This window comes from Bufo gargarizans, chromosome 8 (genome assembly GCF_014858855.1).
Source record: "Bufo gargarizans isolate SCDJY-AF-19 chromosome 8, ASM1485885v1, whole genome shotgun sequence".
NCBI lineage: Eukaryota > Metazoa > Chordata > Amphibia > Anura > Bufonidae > Bufo > Bufo gargarizans.
The window spans coordinates 26112199-26124417 of record NC_058087.1 but is presented as its reverse complement, the minus strand read 5'-3'; the positions used below and the strand labels follow the sequence as shown (position 1 = coordinate 26124417).

The 12219-nt window shown below is 44.7% G+C and overlaps 1 protein-coding gene across 17 annotated transcripts in view; it reads left to right on the top strand.

The window, feature by feature from the left end:
* The window catches only part of R3HDM1 (R3H domain containing 1), an 85672-nt gene that overhangs the window by 51365 nt on the left and 22088 nt on the right, over positions 1–12219 (top strand). For 14 of the 17 annotated variants that reach the window (XR_006391007.1, XM_044302511.1, XM_044302517.1 and 11 more), the window contains 7 exons: positions 288–428; positions 4264–4372; positions 4469–4564; positions 5802–5839; positions 5929–5979; positions 6091–6317; positions 10221–10475. Coding sequence is in view for 16 of the 17 variants with exons in the window: in XM_044302511.1 (XP_044158446.1) it covers positions 288–428; positions 4264–4372; positions 4469–4564; positions 5802–5839; positions 5929–5979; positions 6091–6317; positions 10221–10475 (917 nt within the window). In the remaining variant the exon portion in view is untranslated. The remainder of the gene's footprint in view (positions 1–287; positions 429–4263; positions 4373–4468; positions 4565–5801; positions 5840–5928; positions 5980–6090; positions 6318–10220; positions 10476–12219) is intronic. The other 3 variants (XM_044302522.1, XM_044302524.1, XM_044302523.1) reach the window with 1 other exon arrangement.

Sequence of the window (12219 nt, the reverse complement as noted above, 5' to 3'; positions counted from 1 at the left end):
TGATCACTGATAGCCTGTCATGTGTTGATATAGCAGTATTGAGAGATATGCACCTTTAGGTTATGTTCACACAGCCTCATTCAATGTACAACTCAAAAGTCTACAGAAGAAATCCAGAAGTCAGCCTTAGATTTGTGCTGTGGAGGTTTCCAGTGGAAATCTGCAGTATGAACATGTCCTTACACTGTAAAATGCAGACCTTATAGATACCAGATTATGAAGTGAAGCATTCAGGCTGTGTGTATATTGTCACATTTTGATGCTCTGTCTTGTCTGCTTATTTGTAGAATTCAGCGAAAGAAATTCCCTCCGATGACCTCCTATCACAGGATGCTCCTGCACAGAGTCGCTGCATACTTTGGCCTCGATCACAATGTGGACCAGAGTGGCAAATCTGTAATTGTGAACAAAACGAGCAATACAAGAATGTGAGTCTTGTTTCCAAGCAAATTTCTCATCTTAAAGGGGTTGACCCGGACATACCCCCATTTTCACCCCGGCAGCCCCCTGACTTGAGCATCGGAGCAGTTCATGCAGTTCTTAAGGAATCCTTAGTGCTAAATCGCGCAGGGCAAAGGCATTTTTTGGAGATCCGGTGACGTACCGGGCTCTCCATGGGGCTGCCAGGAAGCCCGGTGACGTCACCGCCAGTGATGGGCGGGCTTTAGCGCTGCCCTAGCCAGTAAAACGGCTAGGGCAGCGCTAAAGCCCGCCCATCAGAGCCGGTGACGTCACCGAACACACTGCTGGGCGGAAGCTTCCACCCGGCAGTGTGATTGTAAACAAAAGAGCCCTTGCCCTGCGCGATCCAGCGCAGGGCAAAGGAGAGCATCGGAGCATGAACTGCTCCAATGCTCAAGTCAGGGGGGCTGCCTGGGTGAAAATATGGTTATGCCCGGGTTCAGCTCTAAACCCAGACAACCCTTTTAAGGGGACTGTAATTGTTTAGCAAAACCGTGCCCCATCTTGTCAATGGTTGTGTCTGGTATTACGGCTGGACCTATTGATTTATAAATAGGTTGGTCTTGTCAATAGGCAAGCTTTGCTCTTAAATCTTCAAAGTTGGTTTAAGAAAGTATCAAGTGTAAAGAGCCGGGCAGCTTTGAGTCCCCAGATCTCCTAAAAGCAACTGTCAGTACTGATAATTGTAAGACAATGCCGAAAATATATAAATCTATGGTACAAATCTCTCCGAGAGCAGCATCTGGAATACATCTGGGCTGTTGCTTAGCAACTGAAGATGCATCTCATGCGTGACCACTATGGATCTCCACGCTTTTGTGGAGATCCAGCATTGGCACTCATGGAATAGAAGGACTGGTGGTGCCTGCTGCCAAGGGTATAATGAATGCATTCAAGACCAGGCACTGGATTTCAGATTTTATAAAAAAAATATATATTTTTTTTAAATTGGGCGAATATGTGCTTTCTCCAACCCAGTGCCACTTCTCCACACAAAAAAAAGTTCAAGTATCTTGCCTACCTGAAGTTCACTCTGAAAGGAGAAGTCCCCACAAACTTTCCCCAACCTTCTGCACCAGACGATCATAGCTTAGGGGGAGCCTGGCTTCAACCTTGGCTGCCACACCAGGGTATTGGCACTCAGGTTGCGGGTTTGCTCCCATAGAAAGATTAGGGCCTAGCTTGGTGAGCAGTCTGATGGCCACACACACTGTAAACCCCCTTAAGACTTCCAAGCGGGACCATCCCATAATTGCACGGCACCCTGAAAAAGTCCTTGGTATTATGCCTTGTACATCTCGCAGTAGTGGCTTAGGCAGTTAGAGGTGTGTGCTGAGGAGGTGGTCAGGGGCCTATAGCTAGTGACCCATAGTCTAAGGTTTCTTTGATACCTACATGAAAGGTACTGATTCTCCTTGTGGAGATCCAGCTAATACAGGAATCCTTGGTGCAATGCTCCCTGGGAAAAAAAAACCTAAACATGCAAAGTAGCCCTCCACAGCTGTCTCTCTATTGCCACCTATAGAGGACTAGCCTGTAATGTTGTAATACCTAAAACAGTGGTTTCCAACCTGTCTTTCCAAGAGTTGCAAAGGTACAACCGCCAGGGGCGGACTGTAAACTTTAGGGTGCCTTGTGAAAATAAAAAAAAAGCTTAAAAGTGGCCCCATCATTGTAGGCAGGCCAACAAAAATAGGCAAGGATTGCAAAAGTAGGTAAGGCCTACAATGCCATAGTGTGCAGCATAAAATACCGCCCTAGCAGAACCACTAGTCAGGTGCATAAGTACCCAAAGCTCCTAAATTAATTAATGCTGAAACCATCAGATAATTATGTAACCCGGCCTGCAGACATGGGGAGAGATTGGGCAGCCCCCTTGGCATCGGCACCACCTGGAAAATTCTCTGTATGGTCTATGGCCAGTCCACCGCTGTGGGTGGAACAAAGAGCAGAAGGAAGTTAGAAGAGAGTAGCAATATGGCTGATCAATGAAGGGGTGGAGTTTTAGTTGTGTGATTGGGGGGGACTGTCCAATCAAATTGTAGCATGGTTCTGAGTGACAGAATATTAATGAGGAAATAAACTGTCAGCTCTCATGCATGTCGGGCACCCTGGTGCAACCGTTGGGGTCGACGCTAGGTAGCTCCTGTCTAAACAGTTTAACCATTTAGATGCCAGTAGCGTGGTAACTGAAAATGGCCACATGCAGACACCTCTGAGTGCAACTACAACCCCTTACTAACCAACTGCTAGATACAACATGCTTTATGAGCACGCTGGGTGGTTGATGAACTGTGTTTCTCCGACCAGCTCTCTTCTTGGCTCTGTCAAAAGGTCCAGGAGTAGATGAGATAGGTAGGTTCCACTTTTTTAAGAGGCTCATCCCTTGCTCCACTGTTACAACTCTCGTGTTGCCTTCATCTGGTATAAGTAATTTTACTGGGAATCCCCATCTGTAGGTTACATTGTTTTCTCTCAAATACTGTGATGATTTTGAATTTTTTAGGTAGGTTATGAGGATTTTCTCATTTCTTGTAATATTTTCTCTTTTGTGTTGAAGAAATGCATTCGTGCTATGACGTCTCGTGGTACTGATGGATCAATAGTTTTTGGTCGGGGCAGCCTTTGTGCTCTGTCCATTTGTCTCTCCTTCGGAGCACACCTCTGCGAGGTTAATAGCAGAGACTAGTTTGTGTTTTCGACTTATTTTAAAACTACAACAACCGGAAGACTAGATGTTGATAGTGCTGTAACAATTATGGTATCTTCTTTTTGTTTGTTTATAACTTTCTTCTTTTTATTTCTATTACTTTTTGTTTATACAAAAATATGAATATACTTCCTATGCAAATTAATGTACGTGCTCTGTAACAATATCACTTTGATATACGAGCACGTTGGGGATTGTAGTTTTAAGTCTGCTGGAGAGCCGCAGGTTGGAAGCCGTTGAGCTGCTTAGTAGCTGGGCTTCTAGGTGGGGTGCTGGTGTAATGATGCCACTGGTGATCACCAGGTAGTCACATCCTGCAGTCATTTCCCTTCTATCCAACCCTTACTACTTTCTAACATACTGAATGTATGAAAGCAAGAAGTAGGAGGCAGATTGGGAGCATTCCTTCAAGATCAGACTGCGTCGGCTGGAACCCTGGAGTCACATGGGTTTGCTTTGGAGCTGTAGGCATAAATCAGTGGGTATTTTTTAATGAAGACTCTTTTGTAAAGTTGATTCCTATGTTTAATGCACTGGAGAAATAAATAAATAAATAAAAATGGGGCGTGTATTTACATTCGCCGGCACTCATATAAAATGCTTTTTCTTGTCTGCAATTGTGGACAAGAATAGGACATGTTTTATTTTTTTGCGGCACGAAAGTGTGGATCCGTAAGTAAGCATGCGGACAGCACATTCCGACCCCTTTGAAAATGAATGGGTCCGCACCTGTTCCGTCTGAATGGACCCTTAAGGTGATGGAATAGCTTAGAAATACCAAAATCTTAATCTCGGTACCTACCCGGGTGATGGTGTCTTTCATTGTTCGGCGCCTCTACCTTGTTGCATAAAAAAGGCTTCACTGCTGTCAAATTATTAGCGTAATAAAAGTTGACGTGTGTTTATTGCTTGCCATGTTCGCTGCCCGCTCTGAGAAATTAGATTGTTAATGAAGGGTTTGAGATGTTCATGTGTCAGGTACGTCCTTGCTTTTGGTTCCTTTAGTTCTCTGTGCAGCAGCTTCCGCATCAGCAAGCATTAGAAGCCGCATATTACAATGAATATTAATCATTTCCCGCGTTTCATTTCAGCCCTGATCAAAAATTTGAAGAACATATCAAGGATGAGAAGAGCATGGACTTCCAAAAGCGGTACATTCTCAAAAGGGATAACTCCAGCCTAGACAAGGACGATAATCAGGTGGGTGCTGCCGGGGACTCTTAGCTCGATAGGTACCCTGGATTATAGATTATAGATTATGCTCCAGTCCCGCAGCTAATCCCTTTCTCTACACAGATGAGGATGAGGTTGAAGGATGACAGGAGAAGCAAGTCCATTGAAGAGCGGGAAGAGGAATACCAGAGGGCTAGAGAGCGGATATTTGCACAAGAGGTTGGTGAAATGTTTTGTCTTTTGTTTTGTTGGATGGAATGGTTTGGCACATGTCAGGAACCCAAACTTGCATACTCTGGTCTCCCAAGAAAGCATGTGTGCGTCCGGTATGTCAGTAGCACTGCAGGCGTTGCTGTTTATTTGGTGGAGTGTTGTGTTTTTTGGGGTTTTTTTTGTTTTTTTGGGGGACTATAAGATGCATTCCAGGTTGGACAAGAAAAAAAAAAATTCATATAGTTTAGAAATCCCTAGTGGTCTAGGCTAGTGGAGCGGTTGACTTCTGCTGTAGTGGTCTAGGGTAGTGGCGATTTTAATATTTGATTCCTGATGGCCAAGTGTAGAGCAGCTGTTAAAAGTAACCCATTCAGTTACCCTAGACCACCAGAGCACATGAACGCCTACTCTACACTAGACCAGGGATTTTTTATATATATATATATATATATATATATATATATATATATATATACTTCCACTACCACAGACCACCATAGGAGACAATAATAACCCCTTTACTACCCTTGACCACCAGAGGAGAAAGTATTAAACCCGTCAGTACCCATGACCAACCATCAAAAGAATCAGTCAGCTCTGATTGTCTAGATTCCTTGGTGGTCTAGGGTATTAAAGGGGTTAATATTGTCTGCTCTGCTGGTATAGGTTAGTGGAGGAGTTTAATATTGGTTCCCTTAAAGTCTAGGAGCTTAATGTTGTCATCTCTGGTGGCACAAGGTAGTGGAGGGTTTAATATTCTCTTTCACAGCATGCAGGTTTACTGTATGATTCCCTGGTGGTCTAGGGTAATTCCGCCTTCCATGGCGGTCTAGAGTAGATGAGCTGGGGTGAACACCTTGGGTGCTCTATTGATTTACTCGCCTCTCCCGGCTCCAGTATTGTGTCCTGGAAACACCTCCAGCCTCCCGCTACCCTGCGTTCTCTGCCGTGATCATACAGATCATTACTAGGCAGAGAAGGAGAGAATGATGCAGCTGTAAACTGTTGTGCATCCCTGTCTTTGATTGGGCAGTGCACTTAATGAGCCTTCTACCCCTATGGAATCATTCCATGATTTTAACCAGTTTGATCTTTTGTGTTCCCTGGGGGTAAGCAGCGCCAACTGAGAAAAGCACTCATTTTATCACGTCTACTCTTATTAGAATTTTTGACTTGGCTGAAAATGTGTTAACGTTAAGCAGTCTGTTGCAAGTCATTCTCCTTTGTCTTATCTTTCCATCAGTCCCTGTGTTCTCAGGAGAATTTTCTCACGGATAAGAGGTAAGACGGGGTTCCCCTCCCTCTCTGTACATACCAGTGTGAAGACCATCGCCTCCATCCCATTAACTGTTCTGTTCAAATACCCACAGAATTCAGGAGGAAGAGTGTAATCTTACCCAGCAAAGGCGCCAGATATTTAGGTATTTAGCCCCGTGCCCGTTCCGTCTGCATGTGTCTTCCGCTTTTCTTGTTCCTTCTTTTTTTTCCTTTCTTTCCATATATCTTTACAGTCCAGTTGTATAAATTTTCAGGATCAATAAAGACGCTTCAGGTAGATCAGGAAACAGCCTCTTCAGCAGTACTGAGAATGATGTCAAGTATAATGAGCCTCGCCCGTGGAGCAGTACGGACTCCGACAGCTCCATCCGAAACCTGAAGCCCGCTGTCACCAAAGCTAGCAGCTTCAGTGGGATTTCGGTTTTGACACGAGGGGATAGCTCTGGAAGCAACAAAAGCACAGGCAGGCTTTCCAAAACAGGTATCAGCGGTGTGCACCAGAGAGCCGGCTGCCAAGGCGTTTTCTCATGTCTTCATTTTATTTTATCTTTTTTACACGCTTGAGTTTTTTCTGTGTGCTTGTGTTCGACACGCCAACGTTTGTGGATTTGTTGCAGGTTCTAACTTCTTAAGGCTACTTTCACACACCGTTTGTGAGATCCGTCATGGGCTCTCACAAGCGCTCCAAAATGGATCAGTTTTGCCCTAATGCATTCTGAATGGAAAAGGATCTGCTCAGAATGCATCAGTTTGCCTCCGATCAGTCTCCATTCTGCTGCCCGCAGCGTTTTTGTGTCTGCTTGACGAAACGGAGCCAAACAGATCCGTCCTGGCACACAATGTAAGTCAATGGGAGACGTATCCGTTTTCTCTGGCACAATAAAAAAAACGATCAGTCTCCCATTGACTTCCAGTGGTGTTCATGACGGATCCGCCTCGGCTATGTTACAGATAATACAAACGTATCCGTTCATGACGTTGTATTATTGCAGGGATGGCCAACCTGTGGCTCTCCAGCTGTTGTAGAACTACAACTCCCACCATGACTTGCTGTAGGTTGATGGCTGTAGGCAGTCTGGGCAAGTTGGGAGCTCGCAGGTTGGCCATCCCTGCATTATTGTAACGGATCCGTCCTGGCACACAATGTAAGTCAATGGGAGACGGATCCGTTTTCTCTGGCACAATAGAAAACGGATCCGTCTCCCGTTGACTTTCAGTGGTGTTCATGACGGATCCGTCTCGGCTATGTTACAGATAATACAAACGGATCCGTTCATGACGGATGCATGCGGTTGTATTATTGCAGGGATGGCCAACCTGTGCCTCTCCAGCTGTTGTAGAACTACAACTCCCACCATGCCTTGCTGTAGGTTGATAGCTGTAGGCAGTCTGGGCATGTTGGGAGCTGTAGTTTTGCAACAGCTGCAGAGTCGCAGGTTGGCCATCCCTGCATTATTGTAACGGGTCCGTTTTTGCAGATCCGTAACGGATCCGCTTAAAACGCAAGTGTGAAAGTAGCCTAAGGTGGACATAAAAAATAGTGGTCAGACCTCGTGACCACAGCATGCATGTAGCCACCCGGGGGGAGAGAGGCTGAAGATGCCGGCATCAGATTATCTCGGGGGAAGCAATAGTGATTGTCTAGTCACCATTTGCCCTTGAGGATGTCTTTCCAAGTGCCCGTCGGTAAGACGCCCAACCAATCCTGCTGCCATCAGCTTGTTTTGCGCAGTTAGCATGTAATCTTAGGAAAAGGGAAGATTACACCACTCCAATCTAGTTCATGCCATAAGTGAACCTCATTTAGTTTTTCTTTTTTTCCCCAGAAGCAGTGCCACCATCCTTCACAGGCTCTGTCTGGTATTGCAGCTCAGCCCCACTCACTTGAATGTGGATACATTGCAATACCTAACACAGGCCGTAGCAAAGAGTAGCGCTGTTTTTAGAAAGAAAAATGCAGACCCTTTTGTTTTTTGTTTTCTTTTACCAGTCCCTTTAATAAACCAACCCTTGTGAATTGGAATAGCTGTGAGTGTCCTTTGCTTGAGCAGACCCATGCATCTTGGGGTCAGTAGCAGGTGACTTTCTGGCCATTCAGAAGCAGAGGATCCATGTAATAATTGGAGGCTCTTTTTCCATGCAGTACATGCTAGACTTGGCCCACCTCTTTATAATGGCATTGCGTGCATCCGACTAGCTCACACCGTTTAGAACATCTATTACTTAGGCTCCCTCTAATGACACCCTGACCCTGGAAAGTTAATGGGTTTGTCCCTGCCAACAATGTCACCTATCCACTGGATAGGTAATAAATATACAATTGCTGGGAGTCCCACCAATGACGAAAATGGGGTGCCTGAGTCCCCTGTGTGCATACAACACTGGTGACCCCTGTTCCTTTCACTCCTATGTGACTACTGCAGATAGCAGAGTACTGTACTAGAAGTGAATGGAGCACTGGTCGGGCAAGCAGCCACTTACATCCCTTTTTCTTTTCCCTTTATGCCTCTTCTCCGCTGGTTTATTCTAAGCCTTTGCATTTTTTCCACTGCCTGTTTTTAGGTCAATTTACAATAGACAAACCACTAATATACTGGTAACTGTAAACCGTGCATGGCTGCAGGAATCCACACATGTAATATGGGGCCCATTAGACTTTACATGCATAGGGTCTTATTGTACAGAAAGGAGTACTCTCCCTTGCATAGAGCCTCTTCTTTTCATGCAAGGCTATAGGTAGACTTGGGGCACCCTAGGCATAAGTGCCACGCTTGGTCATGCCGCTTACAGAATGGCTTAACTTTGCATGATGTACCCACTTGCATTGCTGCTCTGTCCTTGGTTAAAGGGGACCTCTGAACCTCCTATTGAGGGATTTTCTTGGGGATAGTTGACCACATAGATATTACATACCAGTTTCAAAGTCACCAGTTGTGTATTGACTTGGGGTCCATTCACACGTCCCTAGGTGTTTTGCGCAAAACACATACACCGGCAATGTGCGTTCCACATTTTGCGAACCGCACATCGCTGGCACTCTCATAGAAAATGCCTTTTCTTGTCCGCAATTGCGGACAAGAATAGGACATGTTCAATTTTTTGGAGGAACGGAAGTGCGGATGCGGACAGCACCTTACGGCCCCATTGAAAATGAATGGTTCTACACCTGTTCCGCAAAATTGCGGAACAGATGCGGATCCATTTTGCGGATGTGTGAATGGACCCTTAAAGGCATTGCTTAGCATTAAAAACTATATTGGGTTTTCATATAAATTCAGCCTTTGCTGCTAATTAATTTCATGTATCTTTTTATCGTGGGTGGAGCTCTGTTTTCCTGATGGAGAGCTCCAATTCCCCTACATCAGGGATCAGCATCCTTCAGCACTCCAGCTGCTGTGAAACTACAACTCCCAGCATGCAAACATGGTTGGCTGTTCTGACAACTCCCATAGAAGTTAGAGCATTCTGGGAGTTGTAGTTTCAGAACCTCTGGAGTGCCGCAGGTTGCTAATCCCTGCCCTACATAAATGAGTAAAATTCTTGCTCCTGAATCCACCACTAGGGGGAGCTCACTGCGTATATGTTATACCAGTGTTTCCCAACCAGTGTGCCTCCAGCTGTTGCAAAACTACGACTCCCAGCATGCCTGGACAGCCTTTGGCTGTGCGAGCATGCTGGGAGTTGTAGTTTTGCAACAGCTGGAGGCACACTGGTTGGGAAACACTGTGTTATACATTGACCTGTGTAATAAAATACAATGCAGTAAGCTCCCCCTAGTGGTGACTGCAGGAATCCAGATTATTATTTCAATCCTACAAACTCGCAGGGAATGTTGCCGTTCAGCACTAGAAAATTGGATAGTAGTCCTCACAGAATGTTGGACCGATTTTAAATAACCCGGTTTTAATCAGTGAAAACACACATTTTAGCTGTCCTTAAGCTGTAGGTTGGTGATCGTGTAAACCTGTCAAGGCAAGTAATAAATTGACAAGGTGATCCTATTGATTTCCCTGGGATGAGTGGTGCCTGGCGGCCTCTTATCTCTTGAAGAAAAAAATATGCACATTAATCAGTGGATATTGCTTACTTCCAGCCAGCTTTAGACTACCACAAGTTACTCTGTGCATGTAAAGAATGGGGGGTGTATGGGGTCCACCTTTTAAGCCTTTGCTACTTGCATGCTTGACTTGACGTGCTTTAGCTACTTCTTGCCTCCTTTGGTTGTTGCGAGCATGAGCCGCCCATTGGTGCTTCTGCTGTCTTGGCAGCTGAGGGGATGGGGGTTAACCTTTTTGCATATGTCAATGTCCTGTTGTATTTTGATCTTTTAGGTAAAAATACAGTTTTTTTTTTTTTTTTTTTTTCCATTACTCCTTTCCCATAGGTTCAGAGTCTTCTAGTAGTGTAGGGTCGTCCAGAGGTTCTCTGTCACACTCCCAGCAGCCTCTTCCAGTGCCCGCTGTAAGCCAGCCTTCCCATGACTCAGCCGCCGTCTATCCACCTGTCAGCACTAGTAATTCTCTTCCCTTTGATGGTGGCTTAAGTGGGCAAGTGGCTCCATCTAGTACTAGCTTCTTTTTGCTTCCCTTGGAAGCCACTGGCATTCCACCCGGCAGCATACTGATCAACCCACAAACAGGTTTGTACTTGGCGAAAACCGCTCTGTATATCTCAAGGACATGACTGTGCCGAGCGCTTCTGTCTTTTCTTTTGACAGCCTGTTTTAGATATAATATAATATTTGTTCTAGGTTGTATAGTTTGTTGTAGAGTCTATAATGTTTCATCTAGTTTGTATTATGCCTTTTTTAGTGTTCTAATTTATTTCTTATTTTGTTATAGATTATATAATGGTTTTGGTTTTAGATTGTATGACATTTCTAGATGTTAAGCCTGATGCAGTGTAAGGCTACTTTCACACTAGCGTTCGATTGGATCCGTTCAGTACGGATCCGTCTGCATTATATTAGCTAAAAAAAGCTAAGTGTGAAAATAGCCTGGGATGGATCCGTCCAGACTTTCAATGTAAAGTCAATGGGGGACGGATCCGCTTGAAGATTGAGCCATATTGTGGCATCTTCAAACGGATCCGTCCCCATTGACTTACATTGTAAGTCTGGACGGATCCGCACGCCTCCGCACGGCCAGGCGGACACCCGAACGCTGCAAGCAGCGTTCAGCTGTCCGCCTGTCCGTGCGGAGGCGAGCGGAGCGGAGGCTGAACGCCGCCAGACTGATGCAGTCTGAGCGGATCCGCTCCATTCAGACTGCATCAGGGCTGGACGGCTGCGTTCGGGTCCGCTCGTGAGCCCCTTCAAACGGAGCTCACGAGCGGACCAGCGAACGCTAGTGTGAAAGGAGCCTAAGATCTGTCATATTGCACCTGTGAAACTAATAAATGTCATCGTATAAACCACGAGGAAGTCTCAGTAGTCTCCGACATCCATGATGCAGCCGACTGGATCCAATACAATTTTTCTCAAAGGGGATTTTCAGGACTTAAATATTGAGAGAACCTAATATGTTTTACCAGATAATTTATCATCACAATAAAATGACCCCCAAAAGTCAGTTAAAAATCTTTTAGTATGTATAAGTGTATGTGTGTGTAATTTAATAAAATAAAAAAATACCCCCATTTTAAGCACCATTCAAATCAATAGTGCATATTGTAATAATATATTACTCTGTGTGTGTATGTATATATATATTATATTTATTACCACATATATTGCAGCAGCACAGTCAGACCACGTGCACTGGGTGCAATTCCTCACAGAGGCCGGCCTCTCCTCCACGATATGTACTCAACAAATGACGAGGCAGCACTTCCAGCTATTGGTGACAGGGTGACGACCCTAAAACTTTATTCCCAGCAACGTTTCGGCCTGCTCAATGAGGCCTTTGTCAAGCTATACAACAGTGCTTACTATTGGGTATATATACCCACAATTCATTACAAACTCAGTGCAATCAGTGAAAACACATGTTAACAATAGGGTCACATGATCATCAAACACCACATCATCACATGACATTCTGTGTATACAACATGTTAATGTCAAAACAATAATTCCCTTATACATGATCTATAAAACAAATCGATAGTGTGCATCGTACAGTCTATATACCATTCATTTATACATAACAATTTAGTATGCACAAACAGTGTCCCTTAGGTACAACACTCAATTATATAAGTGTATTGCAAACATGCTCTGTACATTAAGGGTTAAAATTCCTTGTTCATGATGCACAAGGGAATCTGTCAGCAGTTTTATGACATGTTACATGTGCGCTTGGCAGCTTAAGGCATCTGTGTTAGTCCCATGTTCATATGTTCCCGCATTGGTGAGAATTTTTTTAATACAGTATCTGCAAATG